This window comes from Anopheles cruzii, chromosome 3 (assembly GCF_943734635.1).
Source record: "Anopheles cruzii chromosome 3, idAnoCruzAS_RS32_06, whole genome shotgun sequence".
Lineage (NCBI taxonomy): Eukaryota > Metazoa > Arthropoda > Insecta > Diptera > Culicidae > Anopheles > Anopheles cruzii.
This window is the reverse complement of record NC_069145.1, coordinates 42,993,113-43,011,812: the sequence shown is the minus strand read 5'-3', so window position 1 is coordinate 43,011,812 and position 18,700 is coordinate 42,993,113. Positions and strand designations below refer to the sequence as shown.

The 18,700-nt window shown below is 47.4% G+C and overlaps 4 protein-coding genes across 4 annotated transcripts; 2 read left to right on the top strand and 2 right to left on the bottom strand.

Moving 5' to 3' along the window:
• Positions 1-1,217: 1,217 nt before the first annotated feature.
• Positions 1,218-2,939, bottom strand: LOC128270447 (apyrase-like). The gene has a single exon (XM_053007845.1). The coding sequence runs from the start codon at positions 2,937-2,939 to the stop codon at positions 1,218-1,220; it is 1,722 nt and encodes a 573-aa protein (XP_052863805.1).
• Positions 2,940-4,977: 2,038 nt separating this feature from the next.
• On the top strand, positions 4,978-7,196 carry LOC128270446 (apyrase-like). The gene has a single exon (XM_053007844.1). The coding sequence runs from the start codon at positions 4,978-4,980 to the stop codon at positions 6,691-6,693; it is 1,716 nt and encodes a 571-aa protein (XP_052863804.1). The 3' UTR covers positions 6,694-7,196.
• Positions 7,197-14,893: 7,697 nt separating this feature from the next.
• On the top strand, positions 14,894-17,189 carry LOC128270445 (pickpocket protein 28). Its single transcript, XM_053007843.1, has 7 exons — positions 14,894-14,951; positions 15,010-15,139; positions 15,234-15,543; positions 15,608-16,470; positions 16,539-16,630; positions 16,703-16,815; positions 16,941-17,189. The coding sequence occupies exons 1-7, from the start codon at positions 14,894-14,896 to the stop codon at positions 17,187-17,189; spliced, it is 1,815 nt and encodes a 604-aa protein (XP_052863803.1).
• Positions 17,190-17,228: 39 nt separating this feature from the next.
• On the bottom strand, positions 17,229-18,439 carry LOC128272959 (mitochondrial fission process protein 1). Its single transcript, XM_053010849.1, has 4 exons — positions 18,170-18,439; positions 17,952-18,079; positions 17,783-17,892; positions 17,229-17,694 (listed from the first exon to the last, which is right to left on the bottom strand). Exons 1-4 carry the CDS (start codon positions 18,219-18,221, stop codon positions 17,526-17,528), a joined length of 459 nt encoding a protein of 152 aa, XP_052866809.1. The 5' UTR covers positions 18,222-18,439; the 3' UTR covers positions 17,229-17,525.
• Positions 18,440-18,700: the final 261 nt, after the last annotated feature.

The following is an 18,700-nucleotide window of genomic DNA, read 5'->3' as shown; positions in this document are numbered from 1 at the left end:
GCATCAGTTTTGTGGGATGCAAATGGAATTTTTTTAGCGGACTTTTTGCAAACTGGAACAATAAATTCTGAATATTATTGCAACGTTTTAGATTAGCTAAAAGAGAAAAAAATAGTGAAAAAAGACCCGGTTTGACTTCCAAGTGACTTCCATCTGTTACCACACCTGTGGAAGCGTATTTTGAATCCCTTCCAGTTTCTCACTTCAGGGAAGGAATTTATGAATTGGAGTCTCCTCGAAACAAGTGTATTGATGTTAAGCGAGATCATACTGAATAACAAAGTGCATTTCAAACCATAAAAATGTGGTTTTCCTTTCGATGATACGAACTTATTAAACAGCCTAGTAATTTCGCGTTTTGGTGATGTCAGTTGATCCCCAAGATCATACGATTTGACACCGTTGGACTTTTTCTTGTAAAGCTACGCAAAAGATCGCGTTTATGCTAACAAACCTGCAAGTTTGGAGCATTTGAAAAATAACATTTGCCAAGATGTTGCCAAGGTACCACCCGAAATGTGCCAGAAATTCATTGAAAATTATCTTATCAGAATCGACTGTTGCCATAGATCCCGAGACGGCCATCTGAACGATATTGTGTTTCACGCACAATGGCAAACTAAAAACTTTATGATAACACCAATATTTGACTAAAAATTTATGTGTTGTTTTAAAGTCCTTTTTTGAAAATAGAAATTAATAACCTTGTACTAACCCTTCACACTAGGCCTTCACTTGTATCATGTCTATACTCTCTCTGCGCAACTCGGATTATGAACAAAAAACATGAGCATCTGACGGTTGCGTAAACTGTTACGAGGACCCTTTTTTACCACTAAGGCGTTGAACATAGACATAAACCTTTTTTATGCAGACAGCTTCGTTTAGCAGACAGCTTAACTGCTAATAAAATGCATTCCTTTTCTGAACGAACAGAAAACAAGTAGAACTGACACTCACATAGTTGCTGGACATCTGGATAATAACTGAGCGGTTGTACATACAACAGTTTCTTTGTGTGTTTTCTATTGACAGTAATTTTCAAGGAACCATATAACTACCACATCACTAACCTGCTATCAGTCCGCCGTTGGAACCTGATTAGATTCCATGCTCCCTCATAAAGAGGTCTAAATTGCGCATGGCTTAGATTTACGGAGTTCACTTAGTTTATTTCACAAACCAAATCCCATTTGATGGTTTTTCAATTGATTTATTTACTCGATAACGGTGATACGACCCTCTGTGCCACAGGTGATAGGACTCATCTTTTTGACGTGCTGCTCCAAGACGAACACATCAACCGGTCCCACCTGCACGTTGGTGGCATGCTGGGGAATCATCGTGTATCCACTGCCCCCATTCCGAATGTACGTCCCCGTAGCCACCCGGTACACTCGCGCCGGGTCGAGGGGTTCATATTTAGGCACCGTGCAAAACCGACACCGAACCAGCAGCGACACCACTCGAGACCCCACCGGGTGCCGCATATCGTAGACGACCTTCAGCCCCGAAACCTGCATCATGTCCGTGAGCCCGTAGCGGCTCGCGCTGTACTCGAAAACCTCCAACAGGTGGCGTCCCTGTAGGTCGAAGCTGTCGATGGTGTCCTCAAACGGAACCGCCGTCACCAGTTCGTCGAAGGTGAGGTTTCCGCTGGTCAACGATGTTCGCATGCCCCCGCCGGTGTTGAACGCAATCGCCACCTCGGTCCACTCGCCAGCCTTCGGGGTCTTCTGGCTCTCGGCGGCAAAGTGCGCGATATACCCGTCCGTGATGAAGTTCCCGAAATTGCACTCCTGCCACGGGCACTCGTCTCTCGAGAGCAGCACGGCCGAGAAGCCGACGTCACGGTTCGCCTGAACGTTGACCAGCTCCCGCCAGGGTACCAACAACGCACGCACCTCTTCATCCGGTGTCACAGACTCGTCCAGAAACTCCGGATTGCCGTCCCACTCGACGATGCGGCCGGACTCGTCGAAGTACAGTGTAATTCGGCCAACGTACTTGGCGTACGACGCAGCCTGCACGATCAGCGTACGACCACCGTCCGGGCCGGGATGCTCTACCACCACCGGATAGGTGTCTTCGGCCCGATCCGGGAACGCCTCGGTACTGCCATTATAGAGAAACGTGTGCGAATGGCCACCGACGACCACGTCCACGTCCGGCAGCTCCCGGGCAATCTGGCGATCGATTTCCAGACCACAGTGCGACAGCACGACGATCAGATCGATGCCCGTGCTCTGGAGGCGATCGATTTCTTGGCGCAGCTGCTCGACCTCGTCCAGAAACACCAGGCGCTCCGTCATGCCCATCATGTTGGTCAGGTGATGGATCACTCCGACCACTCCGATCCGTCTGCCGCCACGTTCCAGCACCACCGACTTCCGGTGCCGTCCCTGTAGCGAAGGCTCCAGGCTGTCGTCAATGTTCGCGACCACCAAAGGACTCTCGATGACGTCCAGAAACGGCACCAGCCCAGCGATTCCGTGCTCAAACTCATGATTCCCGAGCGTCATCACGTCCGCGGGCAGCAGATTCAGGAAGTGCGCCGTCACATTCCACCGGAGCAACGTGTACCAGAGGGTGCCCTGGAAGTTATCGCCCGCATTCAGGTAGATCGGGTTCCGGTCGGCGTACTCCTGCCGCAAGGACTTGACGCGCGACACGATCCGTGCGTATCCGCCGATGCAGCGTTCACCTTCCTCCGGTTTACAGCGCGTCGACCGCTCGTTGGTCTCCTCGTATCGGGCGTGGAAGTCGTTAACATGAATCAGCGTCAACGGGAAAAGGCTGTTTGAGCGCGTCTCCGTCCGAGCGTCAGTTGCTGCCGGTTGCTTTGCTATTAGCACCCCGGACGTCTCGGCAGATCGGACCGACGATGAACTGATGACACTGATGGCAAGCACACAAACCGTCACCCACCGTGGGTACATCGTTTTGGCAGGAGATCACCCGTGCGACTAACCGGGTACGCCGACTTGAGACAACGCCGGCCTAAATAGCGGCTATTTAACGCCGCTCGGCGTGTCGCCCACGATGGAGATAAGAGCACGGAACACCGCACCGGACAAGAGATACAACAACCAGAGGGCGTGGGCGAAAGAGAGTGAAAGGAGTATGGCTTTGATTTGGACGAAGGAAATATATCTCGCTCGTTCCTGTGGCACAGTTCGACCTGGAGCATATGGTTCTGGAAGTGATCCATTATCCTACGCGTCGGCGTCGGCGTTTATTGCCGAAGGTTGTTGTTTGGCACCATTCCTTCTTGCCGGTTCTCGTCTTTATGATGTTTTATTTTCCAGTTCTCCCATCAATTCATTTGAGATAATCTCAGACTGGGACTAACGCATGACGGTTATCCTGAATTTCTCTGAAAGAAGATGTAGCACAACTCATCTTCTACTTCTGCTGATCGATCGTTACCGCTACCAGGAAGTAGCCAAACTCACATCGTCCATCACCACCACTGACAGTGAATGATTAGCGTTATGCAAATGAAAATGTCTACCCATATGCCCCGCCGCCCTCCGTGACTCCAATTAAATGCTTAAAAGTCTTCCAGCGCCCCGATCAATCGCGAACACTGATCGCTGTTCGCTATCAGTAGACTCTGGCAATCAAATCACATTTGGTACATTTGGTTGATCGACAATTCCTCCTCCTATCGCCGTAATAAAAAACGATAATTTTGAACGACGCATCTGTAACCTATTGCCTGACACATGGGCTGACAAGTCCCGAGCCTAAGAAAGAAAATGCTTTTTTTTGTGCCACAGAAAATGCTACACAATCATTCCAGCCCCGGTCAAACGTTTCAATACTAGTTTTGTAGAACGATTTATCTTTTGCCTCAAAATAGGCATCAGTTTCAGCGGTAACCTCTTCGTTCGAGCGAAATTTCTTACCGGTGAGCATTTTTTAAGGTCAGCGAATAGCCAGTAGTTTCTGTGAGCTAATACGGCTTTGCCTAATACGGTTGATGTGGGAGCAATGCGTAATTCAAATCATGTAGTTTTGCCATTTTCTTGATTGACTTGTGACACAGTGCGTTGTCTTGATGAAGTAACATTTGTTTCTATGCCATATGAGCTCATTTCTTTGTAATTTCGGCCTTCAAACGCTCCGCTTGATGGTATTTCCTTTTCTCAAGATAATCGATTAATATTACATCACGGACATCCCAAAATACAGAGTCCATAACCTTTCCAGCCGATTGTTGTGGTTTCGGGCGCTTCAGACGAGGTTCACTAGTTGGCTTCTACTCACATGACGATCGTTTTAGTTCCGGAGTGGAGCTCCATGAAGCTCTAAGATCCATGTTTCATCCATTGTTACATACCGACGCAAAAATTCCGGTTCATTATGTTTAAATGTGGCCAAACACTGCTCAGAATCATCAACACGTTCTTGGTTTTGGTCAACAGTTAGCAAATGTGGTCCCCATTTTGAACGGAGCTTTCTCATAGTCAAATGTTCATGCAATTTGAAGCCAACACGTTCTTTTGATCTCTTTCCAATGTCGCTTTACTCACGTATCTTGACTCGATCGATCAACTGCAAAATGTGTCTCTACCACGTTTGAAGTCAGCAAACCAACGTTTTATTGTTGTCACTTTCCAACCCAATGCTTCGCTTGAACTGCATTCTTTACCACCAAGAAGCAGTTTAACATTAAACCACATGACTAGCGCCATCTATATGTGTTAGGGTTTAGGGACTTTTCAGCCCATGTCGTACAACATTTTAACCCAAAAGGCTCATTTCCCTTGCCGCGTAAACAGAGCACAACCGGAGCTCTCAGCTGTAGCCGTGTCAGCTGATAGTACGAATTGAAGCGACACCATCGCGCATCGCCCGCCTGTAACCATGTGGCAATCGGTCCACTTTTATTGGCTTATCTTCAACCCCCGGACAACCAGGTTGCACCAGCCTCTCCGGGTGCAGTTGTGGTTCGTAATCGGCTCAGACAAGATGTGGACGCTCGCGACTGAACGAAGAGTGCGTCATCGGTGGTGCCTTGCGATAGTGGCGCTGTCTTCAGTTGCCTTTAATCTACCGTACGCGTCGGGTGCCATCGAACAGGGAACTGTCATCAGTAAGCCACACAAGGCGAGCACCGCCGACCTATACCCGCTGACCGTGATCCACGTGAACGATTTACATGCGCGGTACGAGGAAACAAACAGCGTGTCCACGCGCTGTAAACCGGACGAAGGCGAACGGTGTATCGGGGGCTATGGACGAGTCGTGGCCCGGGTCAAATCCCTCCAGCAGAAGTACGCCGACCGGAACCCGATCTATCTGAACGCTGGCGATAGCTTCCAGGGCACGATCTGGTATACGCTGCTCCGGTGGAACGTGACGTCACACTTCCTTAACCTGCTGCCGGCGGACGCGATGACGCTCGGGAATCACGAGTTCGATCACGGCATCGATGGAGTGGTGCCGTTTCTCGAAACCATCGCGAGTCCAATGTTGGTGGCCAACATCGACGACAGTCTGGAGCCGGCGATGCAGGGAAAGTACCAGAAAAGTGTGGTGCTAACACGTGGGGGACGCCGGATCGGTATTATCGGAGTGATTCACCACGCGACCGATACGCTCAGCATGACGGAGCGGTTGCATTTCTTGGATGAGGTGCCAGCCGTCAACCAGGAGGCTGCCGCAATGCGCCAGCTCGGGGTGGATATTGTTGTAGTCCTGTCGCACTGTGGGCTGGCGATCGATCAACAGATTGCCCGCGAGTGTCCGGATGTGGACGTGGTAGTTGGTGGTCACTCGCACACGCTACTACACAACAGCAATGTGACGGATTGGCCCGATACACCGGCGGCCAGCTATCCGATTGTGGTGAACCAACCGAGCGGCCGACAGGTGCTGATCGTCCAGGCCGGTTCCTTTGCCAAGTACGTTGGCCACCTGGTGGTGTACTTTGACGAACACGGTGAAGTGGTGCGCTGGGAAGGTGACACCGAGTTTCTGGACGAGTCGCAGCCGAAAGATGAGGCAATCGAGCAGGAGATTCAGACCTGGCGGACGCAGGTCGAAGCGCTAGCCGTGCGACCAGTCGGTTCCACCAGGGTGTTCCTGACGAAACCGGACTGCCGGACGGGAGAGTGCAACTTCGGGAGCTTCGTAGCGGACGCATTCGTCGATTACTATGCGGAGCGGGCGGAGAACGAGCTCGAGTGGACGTACGCGTCGATCGGGATCACCAACGATGGCGGCCTCCGGACGTCGCTCAGTGTCGGCACGCTCACCTACGAGGACCTGGTCAGCGCCATCCCGTACGAGAACACGATCGACACCTTCGAGCTGCAGGGCCAGTATCTGCTCGAGGCCCTCGAGTACAGTGCCAGCCGCTACAATACGGCCGATGTGCTACAGTTTTCCGGCCTTCGGGTGGTGTTCAACATGACACGGCCGGCATTCCAACGGGTTCAGCGCGTGGACGTGCGGTGCCGCGTTTGCCGCACGCCAAGATACGAACCTCTGGATCGGAACGCCCTCTACCGGATAGCGATTGCGGCCTGGATCGGCAGCGGCGGAAACGGATATCAGATGTTTGCCGACCACCGCACGAACGTGCATGTCGGACCCCTCGACATCGACGTGTTCGAACGGTACGTCACCAGGATGTCGCCAATCATGCAAGGGACCGACGGACGCATGCAGTTCGTAACGTAGGCCGCACAATCTCTCGAAAGCTGCCGCTCTAATTTTACCTCAAGGCCGAATGTGGCCGGGATGTGTCAAGGGTAGCGTTTGTGGTGATCAATTTTGTCCAAATTGGCGCGAGAGCGGAACTTTCTATTTGTCGTTCGAGCGCCGCATCGTTATTTGTTCAAAACCAGATTGTAAACTAACAAACGCACAACTAGGCAAATGTTTACCAATAAATGGAAAGTTAAATTTAACATTTTTTTATATCGAAATCAAGCTTACTCCAATGTTAATTCTGTCTTCAGTTCGACTAGAAGGTGTCCCCTTTTTTTGAATATCTAAAGCAACTCGAAAAAGGTTATCATACTTATGAACCAATGCTTAGCCTCTTTCCCTAATTGATTTTTAAAACCGAATCAAACAACAAATTCGAACGGTTACTATTAGTTAGTATTTAGTACATTTCAGGCAAAAGACTAATGCCTAGATGCCTAGAATGCAAGGGACCTAGAACGTCGGAAGAAATAAACCCAAAAAGAGTCGACCATTACCGATAAGCGATGCATGGAACAAAAGAGACAAAGATAGTGTAATCTTAAGGAAAACTACTATAAAAGACATGGAAACTGTTAAATAAAGTCACTTATCATTAGCTACGGAACGCTCTGGTCTTAGGTCTTTTACTCCTAGACCGTTTGTTCCCGCTAGTCAGGTCCCTCCGAATGATGACTTCATACAATCGTTTGCACCACTCCGTCGGAACTCTTATAGCCGGAAGCTGATCTTCTCTCGGGACTTCCACTGTCAGGTAGTAGTATCCATTTACCCTGTCCATGCCATGACAAAAGAGTTGATTAACAAACGGTCTAAAGGCGAGTTGACTAAAGATCGGAACCGGTAAGTGTCCGCGAGAGCACTTCGGGCTACGTTCGTTCGCCCGTTAGTTCCGCTCCGTAACACGACTCGTGAGACATTTGGCCATTTGGTAGTTATGGCCAGTAGTGACCACACCCAATCCCAATATCCAATCTCATTTCCTCTCAAGACCTTTCACGTCTCCTTCTCACAATCAGAGGCAGATAGACAGTTATTAGTTAATCCTATACCTGCAAACAGAAGCCATCCCAAAAGTAAACTGATAACCCAAGAATCTGGAGAATAAAATCACTCTCGATTTGCTACCGAGCTGTCAACACGTGCTCTCGAGCATAACTTATAATTATGTACAAATGTTGAATTATTTGTGATAAAAAATGTGTCGTCGAAAGAAGCATTAGCAGTATCGAAACCAAATTTTTTTTTAAACAAACACAATATTAATCTTAGAACTTTCAAAGTCGTAGCCGATATTATTATGCAACACTCGAGACACACTTTCCTAGCTTTTAACGGAATATAAAATGTTAGAGTTCGTATCTTTTTTAAACAAAGCAATATTTGCCAATTTGAGAACAAAGCATACCTTGAGTTATAAAACATTAGAGATATAATAAATTATTCACAAATGCTGCATTCATGTTCATCATCATCAAATCACACAAGTCGATGTAGTTTTATTGTTTAATTCGCTTTCACTTAGTTTCAGTTAGTGTTATAAGTGAAATTTTGTTTTATATTTGTATTCAGGCAATCAGTGAATAACTAATTTAATTTTGTGGACAATATTACTACCAGGTAAAACAGGTAAAATATAGGAATGTTTACTTCTACTCCAGTAATTCTTGTCGATAACTCAAGTGCACTGCAGAAATATTTGATAAATTTTTGTTAAAGTAAAGTTTTATGACAGAATTCACTAATCACATCGAATTTACTTTACACTTTCTAACAGGGTAATATTAAAAACTTCTTTTCATAACTGTCCTTTGTCCTTTTTTGTTCGAAAATATATATTTAGAAGGTGATAACCCTAGGATGAGCTGGAATAGCTGAAAGTAACGAAGAAATGAATGAATGAGAGGCTCGGCTCAAGTTTGCTCACAATTTCTCTTTCCGTCGGCCAAGAGCCCTCATAGATTAATGCTCGTTAATTTGCATCACTTTCCCCTCGGTGTGGCCGGGCCACAGTTGCAAGCAAGCAATTATCTCGTGCAACTCTCAAGCACCCTTTTAGCACCACGGGCAAAGATAATTTCCGTGACCGGCTCGGCCCGGCCTAGGTATTACTGGTGCGTGGAAAAGGATGATGACCACCATCAATATGCACGCCACGGCACGTGCAAGGTGGGCAGCATCGTTGACCTTAAAACATCCGCATTGAGCTGCGCCAGCGTGATGATAATGACAAACATGTAGGGCCTACTTCTGAGCCCCAAGCGTGTTACACCCGACAATCGCCAGCTCGATTCCGTGCGCCGCCGGGTTGCTGGCATCCTGGTTCGTGTGGCGCATTCGCCCGGTTTCTCGTGTGTAAACATTCGTTCTCCCTGTTTGCACAGCTCTATGGGGCCCACCACGGGCCGAATCACAACGGAACGGACCAAACTCCTGCACAGGAGGTTGGAGACAAAATATTCTTTACCCGTCCTAGAATGGCCTCCGTCGCTAATTAAATAGCACCACAAAACGCTTGACCTACAGCGCGAGTCTAGAGGACGCACCGGGGAGATGGAATATTTAACATAGTCCGCACAAAGGTCGCTCTAGGATCCGCGAATGCTTCAACCTTACCACTACCGTGTCACGTCCAGGTCGGAAGCCTCCGGTTGGTCGGTAAACATTCTCCCACACCGCCCCAACCACACTTTTTTTGGTGACACCGAAAACGTGTTTAGGTGCTTATCTCTTGCCTGCACTTCATACGGCGAGTATCCTTGCATCGGGCCGCTTTGTAGAAGCTTTGGTGAAGTGCAGTTTATCGTCTCGTCGTTCGGATCGCATCAATCCATCGGGCGTCACAGTGATAGCTTCCCTGCGTAAAATATAGTTTATGGTGGTTAAAATTCTGTTACGATTGGAGTCAGCTGGATTATTAGTTTGCACAACTCTAACATGGTTGAGGTCTTCTACTGTTGACCCGAAAACAGGCCACTTTTAGCACAGATAATCATGATTCCCTGCTCTGGAAAGGAAAACCAGAACAACCAATTAAAACGGGCCCAATTAAAATAAAACTCCGTATACGAAGTTCCGGAACTACATTCCATTATGAGCACAGCCAACGTTCGACCTGGCGACCTGGGCGTGCTAATTTTCTCCTCGACCGAACGAGAAAGGAAGCAAAATCAAACTCAACTTTTGCTCAATATCGTCCAAATCCAGTTTCCCAACTGCACTGTACACTTTTGACCAGATTGAGTGCATAAAAAGCGGAATCCACAGCCACAGGAACACGGACGATGGGCGGACTTGTGCAAACAAGTCCCCGGTCCCGGTGACAAATGTCCCTTGGCCGAGTGTAAATATAACCGCTCCAAATCTCCGTCCCACTCCGATCGGCACCGGTGGCTTGCAGAACCGAGCGAAACACCGTTCCGTTGCAGCGAAAGGACCCTCACGAGGACATTCGACACCGTGCCCGGCGTGTGCTAGAATTCAATTTCCCACATTCTCGCTCCACTCCACGCCCTCAAGTGTATGGTTTTGTAAAAATTAAATAAAACGTAACTTTCGAAACCTTACGCCACCCAGCCACATGGCCAGCGAACTTCCATCGTCCCGAATGGCAGTGGGCCATTCATATCTCCCAGTAGCATCAGGCATCCTTGCACCCAATGGCTTTGGGGTGCGTGAGGCGGACGTTCGGCGAATCCTGGAGGTCGTGTTTATGCAAACTAATAAAAGATAAACTTTGGGTCACACCATCGCCACATTTAGCGCACCATGGGGCAAGCGATCTGCATGCGGTGGCCAAAGAGGGGAGCACTTCGAACCGATCACTGCAACTGTCGAACACCTATCAAATCGCTTCGCCTTTGTTTACTTTGAAAAGTTCACACACAAAAAGGAAGACAGATTATTAACCGACAAACTTTGAGCTAAGCTATTGCAATATATCAACATCATACAGTCAAAATAACAAGTTTTAGGTGCCCTAAAAGGGACGAAAACGCTGTTTCTAAATCTGTCCACTATAGAGTAATAAAGTGTTCTACTTCATCATTAGATTTTGATGTAACAATTAGATGAGGAGAAGTACATGTCTCGGTATTATTATATCTATCACAATGTTATAAAGGCTGTTCCATTCTATTATTTTGACCAGATTTCTACCCACCGGTCAATAGTGACATCAAACGAACATGTCTGTGACCACTCATCGACTTCTGGCGGCGACAATTGCGCTTGACGCAGTTGCAATAAAATAAAGCCCCGCCTGAACCGAGGACACCAGTGCAACGGTGGCAGCCCTTCGGTCGGTGCATCCGCTACTGAACACCAAAGCTTCAAATTCTATGGAAACGCTGAAAAAAAAAACTTGCAAAACTAGGCACTGTCAATATTTTTAGGAAAAACGCTACACTCTACACGGTGGAAAGTGAATCTCTGCTGATGCAAAAATAGGAAATAGCTCGTGAGTGCCAGTTTGCAGTGAATTTTAAAATCAAGTCGCGAAAACCGCCAACCACACCACGTGGTCCGTTCGCATGGTTTTTCTCTGTTGGTGGACGTTAGTGGGCCGGCCGCGTGGAGTACGCGTTTCGATATGCGAATGGGAGATTTGAATCACGTTCCTGTATCAATCAACTCCGCTCTGTACAGATGCCCCGCGCAGTTGGCACGCAAAATCCCAGTTTTGAAAACAGAATCACTGTCCCTTTGGGCTTATCCGAGCGTTGGCCGAAAGCACTGTAGCAATTCGGAAAACAAAAATTGAAACAACGATACGGGTGAAGCTTTATGGCCGTCGTGCGGCAACGCGCGAATGTTTCGGGTTTGCGAAATTTTTAATTTAACAGTTTGCACCCAATGGTGTACTCTCTTGTCCATTTTACCAAGCGAAGGATACAAGTCCGTGGGAACCAATTGATTCAAGGCGCACGAAGCATACGCTCTGTGGAGGCCAAAGTGTACCCGTCTAACGCAATTGGAAAACCGTTGGGTATAAAATTGAGCCAAAAATGTAAATATGCACAGTAGAATGTCGCGATTTAAATGGAGTGGCTTCAATGAGTCAATCAGTGAATGAACTTCGTGAAGAAAAACACTAGGAGAGCGTTCAAACCAATGGTAGTTTTAAGTTCAGAGCGGAATATAGTTTAAGACAACGCCAATGAACGATTCCAGTCGTAACAATTATGATGCAGTTACTTTGTTAACTAAAGTAAGACGAAAAGAACAAAAACCAAGCTCGGGAAAATCTCATTGTTAAAGCCAAAACAGCAGATCACAGGAAGATGGCGAAGACGCATAGATTTAATAGATTAATAGCATAATAGATTAATAGAAAGAATTTAAATCTTCTTAAATGCATTGCCCAACGGAATATTTATTCAAATTTATAGGAATCAAATACATGTTTGATCAAAGTACTATGGATTACCGGTACGGTTTATATGATTTCCCGACTCAAATGCAGCTGATTTAGTGTGATTGGCATATTTGCTAAATTTTATAGGGGGCCGAGTCCATGACCTTTTCCCTTTACCTTTACAGCAATTCATAACCTTTTTAAATTTCCAGCCAGACATAACAGTTACTGGATGGAATCACGAAAAATCTTAAAAACATAAAGGTGTTCCACACAGACCCCTCGAAACAATATCGAAAACATCGGCCCGATGATACTGTCGCGTGTGTGTTTCGGTGAAAAATTGGATCATTATTCAACGGGCTCCATCGAGCCGTAAGCGGTGCCCCGCGCCGGAGGTGTACGTTGTATGTTTGCAAGGATTAAATTAAATTTCATTCCTGTTCCGCAGCGAGTTGTTTATTGTGCAATGGCTCGTAATGTCGGGTGTGAAATGGTGGCCGGTTGCTTCTTCTCATTCCGGCCCCGAGTGGCAAATAATTCCCGAAATTACGTTTCAATTGTTTCGAAAGGATAATTCGCTCGGTATGTGTCATATGCACAATGGCTGCAGGGTCCGTGAGAATTATGCTTATGTGGCACATTCATTTTTTTTGTGATGCTGTTGCCAGTTGCTAAATTGGCAACGTGCTACGTATTAACAAATTGTTGGAAGTTAATTAATTTCAGCCTTAAAACAATTTTTATTCCTCAATTTTTCGTTTTATGCTTCTTCTTACAACACACAATGTCCTTAGCATGTCAAAAGTATTGGAACGAATACTACATGCACGTTCTTTTGCAGAGTTGTTGAAAACGAATGAAACAGTTCTTTGCAAATACATACATGTTCAATATACCATCAATTATGTTCCCATTATGCAGCGGCCCGTTCGTCCTTCCATAGAAGGCGCTTCGAGAGGAAACCGCAATATTTAACTCTTTAATTTTTTTCTGAAACATTAATATTGTAAAGTACCAACCGACAGTGCCGATGTTCTCCGTCATGACCGCCAGGAAAAGCTGCTGCTAGCTACTATGTATCTATTATGGGCTATATATTGTTACCTTTTCCTTGACCACCAATCAAAAAAGGGACTAACGGATGGAAGAATGCCAATACCGGGCGAACAGATGCCCTCGAGCGCTTCAGACTGTCTTCAAATCAAAACTGGAACGACCAGGTCGACCACGGTACAGGATTAGGTTGTTGGCCTTTCCAGGACTACGAACGGACACTTCCGTCCTAAATTTTCAACTTTACTGTTCCTATCGCAGGATGGCGGTGGAGGTAAAACCGCCCTTGCGGGGGGGGCTGGAAAAGATTGGAAAGTGATGACTCTAAGCATCGCCCCGTGCCGGTTGACAAAATTGCAGATTAAACTTTAATGAAAACTCAATTTTGCACCATCGATTAAATTGCGTATCCCATCCGTGTGTCTGTGTGTGTGAGAGAAAGAAAGAGAGACTAAGAAAAAAAGGTAAAAAGTCAATCGATTTTTGGCACGGACAGGCAATGTCTGCCACATCCGGACACGTTCAACGCACCAGGTGCTTGTATGATTCCGAAACAATGGTTCTGTTATTTTATGAACATGTCTCGCCATATTGGAAATAGTGGTAAACCACTGCCCGATATCCAGACACTAACGTCGAGCCACATTTCCGTTTGTGGGGATTAGTGTCGCCAGCGGAAACTCTCGAAAGCTGACCTCCAAATACAACCCCTGTGCTAACAGAATGGCCGACCCGGTACCGCAAGCATAACATTACTAACCATTGTTCACATAAATGTAGCCAACCAGATTCGTTATCAACGTTTTGCAGCTCTGCACAACGGCCAACTCATGCGAAACCACCACTGAATAACGGTAGCCGTTGTGCACACATCTTGGTCAGATTCTTGTGGAGTCGACCCATGCTAAGCTCATGATTTGGCTCCTTGCGCAGCGCCACGTATGTCTCTGGTGTGTTAAACTAATGTTACCTTCGTGACCAGCCAAAGAAACAAGCGAACACTTTGGGGAACCAGCTCCAAGTCTGCCCCGTAAGCATCTGCAGTGCAACACACAAGGACCCCATTATCGGTTTTTGGAAGGATTTGTTTGCCAGACGAAGGCGCAGGGTAACGGGCGCAAGTCGGGTGGGTTGATTGATTGTCGATACATGCAAATAACTTCCTTCCGCCGGCTGGAAGGATAACGAAAGTGAGAAACAATGAGCTCAGTGGGAGCAACCCCTGGGCTCTGAACGCTCCGATTGGCGTCGGAAAAAAATAACAACCCAAAGAACACTCTCGCTTTGATTGTCCTTTCACGAGAAGGATCTTTGACAAGGTATGTTGGGTTAGATGAGCCGTCTAAAAGCTTCAAGCGCTACGTAACAAATGTTTTTCGGTCTCACCGTATTACAAGACAGATTTTAGAGTTGAATTACTCTGTGGGTAAGAAAATGGTTGCCATAAATCAACCTTTTCCTTTCGATAGACGGCTACACTCAGCAGTAATTAACAAGGACAATGAAAATAGCCTCTAAAAACAAGATAACTTTTACTGGTTGCGGTTGCGGAACGGAAAATTAATAGCCATTGCCGTGATTTGATCAATCGCTAATGGCGATGGCCTATTAAAAACAAAATTTATGGGCTCGTCGAAAAAAAATCACAAAGTTTTGCATTTTATTCCTAAAATAGCACACATACACCAACTACAGTAACCATTAAAACGTGGAAATCTACCATTGAAACAAAAAGGCAGCTTTAAAAGCAAACTCATAATGGCACCGGCATTTCCGGCGCATAAAGCTCGCCTGATTTCGATGGCTTTCGAAAAGGGTGAGCATAATCGTTAATGGCGTGCCCATGTTCCTAACTCTGTCCGATTTGGTTTCAGACTTCCACCCTAAAACTACCGTTAAAAAAGATCGCGTTTCGTTTACGGAAAACATTCGCGAATATTGTCTAAACACCACCATTCACGGTCTGAAATATGTGGGCACGGTTTCGCTCACGCTGTGGGAACGGTAAGCTACCTGAATTCCGCAAGGCACCTTATTTTTGTTATCATTTAGCATATTGTAAAGTATACCGTTCTTTTGCAAATCTGAACACTTCCAGAATCTATTTCTTTCTGACGTTCATCGTCGTAACAACGTGCGCCATTTACTTTATTTCGAACGTGTACTTAAAATGGCAATCGTCGCCTATCATAATAGGGCTCAATCCGATAGCAACCAATATCAAGGACATTCCGTTTCCGGCCGTTACGATCTGCAACATGAATCAGGTTCGCCGTGAGGCTGCAGACCGCATCGAGGCACACACTCTGGAACAAACCGTGTTGCAGGCAATTTGCTCCATCGACGGTGACATCAACGTGACCCAGTACGAAGGAAAGTGGTCAGCGGTGAAGCAGCTGCTGCTGAGCGTGAGTTGAACACTATAGGTGGTGATTGAGCGTTCCCCAGTGCCTGCAGTGCCTTCGTTTACAGGCCACTCAACCTTGCTCCCGTCTGCTAAAAGCCTGTCGGTACGCAAAGCAGGCCGAAAAGTGCACGGAGATCTTCCAATCCGTGCTAACCGACGAAGGACTGTGCTGCACGTTCAACACGCTCGATGCAACGTTCATGTTTCGTGGCACAGATGCACTCAACATATTCCCACCCGAAGCCGGCCCAGATGAGGGACGATTTCACCCAATACTTTGGACGCCCGAAGGTGGATTTGCCGAACGCCCGACAAACAGAACGTACCCTCGGGTCATCCCGGGACCAGGCGTGGCCATGGGACTAGCTATGGTGCTGGACGCGAACGTCAGCGACTATTACTGCTCGTCGACATCGTCCACCGGGTTTAAAATCATCTTTCACAGCCCAAGCGAAACGCCGAAAATAACCGACTACGCGCAGTACATTCCCGTTGGGTCAGAGTCCCGAATCATTATTACGCCGAAGATTAACGATGCGGCGAGCCAGATCCGAAAGGTGTCCCAAGAGGTACGGCAGTGCGTTTTCGCCAACGAGGCCAATTTGTCGTACTACAGCGTGTACTCGCGCAACAATTGTGAGCTTGAGTGTGAGGCCAAGCTGATCCTGGAGAACTGCGGCTGCGTGCTGTACTTTCTGCCGAAGCTGTACGAGGACACGAAGATCTGCAGCCGCGCCAATGCCCGGTGCTACGAACAGATCCGCAATTCGATCGCATTCACCGCCAATACCAGTCTCACCTGTTCCTGTTTGCCCGGTTGTTTCGAGATCAGTTACGTACCGGATCTGACGACGGCCGAGTTGCACGTAGGGCAGTTTGGCATCCGCGAAACGATGCTCGGCGACGTGAAGGATGAGAAATATGCCAAGTAGGCCGGTAGGTGGGGAACAGGAAATCCTCGATAACGTTTTTTTCTTCTCTCTTTTCGCCCTCCAGGGAAAACCTTGCCCTTGTGTACGTGTTCGTGAAAGATACCTACTTCCGGAGCTTTACCAAGGGCGAATTGGTTGGATTCACGGATTTTTTGTGTAACTCACGCTGCACCCTAAATTTCGGTGGATTCGGCTAACTGGTTTCTTTTCCTTTATCGTGCATGGTAGCCAATGTTGGTGGCCTGCTGGGACTGTTTCTGGGCTTTTCCATCATCTCCCTGGTCGAGGTTATCTACTTTGTGACTCTTCGACCGTACTGTGCCAGACGGCAGCAACGAAGCGTAAACAACGGAATCGACGCCGAGTCGTATCCTGGGAACGCTGTTCGGCGAGATCTAATTACGGTCTATTTTATATCATCGCCTAAAAGTTATCTGATCTATCTTAATGCATACCCTTCTTACAGTTTGGAGTCAAACCGGAGGTGCAGTTTGTTGGCCGATCGAGTGACATGGGCTACGATTTTAGCGGCACCCAGCGAGGAATCACCAACAGTGGAACGGTAACTGAGCTCACTGCAAAGCTTAAAAACATAGCTCACTCTCGACTGCGACAGGCCGGTGACTGGATTCACAGTACGTTTCGCCTCCGAAAGAACCAACACGGATTGGAGCCACCGAACCGAGCAACAACGATCTATCCGTTCTATGACTGAGCGAAACGTTAACACCGACACCCAGAGAGATCATTTAATGCTCCTGTCGGAGACAACACGTTTATTGTCAGCTATCTGGCACCGAAGTCACCGTGTTTCGCATCATTGAAATCAACACAGCTAACCTATAAATTCGTCTATCGCCCTGAAATCTATGAATATAATAAACCTATGTGCGTAAATTGGTCATCGAATTGACATCTTAAAACTTAGTTGCAAGATAGTGGCACCATTTTTCCGTCTTAGAACCCACTTAAAGCTAACAATTTTGAGCAAAATCTAACGTTAAAACGTCAACAGCTAAGCGGTTGCGGCGTCGCTTCGTGTCGCTAGCAACTACTTAACGTACTTCCGGTAGGTGTTATCCATCGCGTAATCGACGGCACTGTCGATCGGATGAATGATGAACGGAATGGCCAACAGGCCGAGCATCGTGGGTCCCCATTTTGCGACGGGGCCCTTTATTTTGTTCGTTTTTAGCACCTTTTTCGATAGCCAACAAATACTGTAGAAGATAAATAGGGACCATAAGAAACAATTCGATCGAAAGAGTTTTGAAACTCTCGCTCTTTTTTTGGTGGTTTGTGGCATACCGATTGATCGTAAAGCCGGGGATGATAACGGAGGCAAACATTTGCCACAGCAGCGTATCTCCGGAAGCTACGACAGCACCACGCAAGCCACCTCCCAGGAGTTCCGGTTTCTAGGGAAAGAACGTTGCGCATTTGATTGAAGTCACGCTCGGAAGAAGGGTTAACTCACGTCGTACTGCTTCTTCGATTTGTCGGCCGTATCGGCTAGCACGTAGCTGATGGCGAAGGCATAGCTGGCGTGTACGAATACTTTCTTTATCACTGGCCGAAACGCTTCGCCGATTTCGTTTGTATACCCTGCAAAAGGAATGCAATGTCAAGAGTAGAATTAAGGCCTCGGATGATGTAACACAATTGATTGCCGCGGCACAGTGGACAAGGACAAACCTAAATAGCGCACCGGAGTGTCCCGATACAGGTCCTTCTCGGTAATTGACATGGCTAGCAGATAGTTTGCACACCTGGGATTTCCGGAAATCCCCTCCTTATCACGCTTATCACTTCTGGCACTTCTGGTGACTCGTCGTTGCGGCCGCACTTTGTTTACATAACATTAAGTGCGCGTGCTGTGTACGCGCTGGTTGCACGTGACGAAAACGAGGCGACGATATTTGCAGTCAAACGAAATCACGCATCAGCTGTGTGTGCCTGACAGTTCGTGGCGCAAAACGTCAAAACAATCCCAACGGCGCCAGCTGGTGCGGCGGACACTCGCTGGCAACCGGGGCAATCGTTGCGCAGCGTTTCTTACACCTAGCTTCGTTCGCCCGGAACGTATGCCCGTTCTCAGCCTAACGCGAAGCGAACAGACTCAACGGATGGAAGTCAACGGGGCACTCACAAGACATCCCGTCCGCTAGACCTTCGCGACCCTTGCGTGAGGGTGTGTGTGTGAGCGGGTTCGAAATGTTTTGCAAG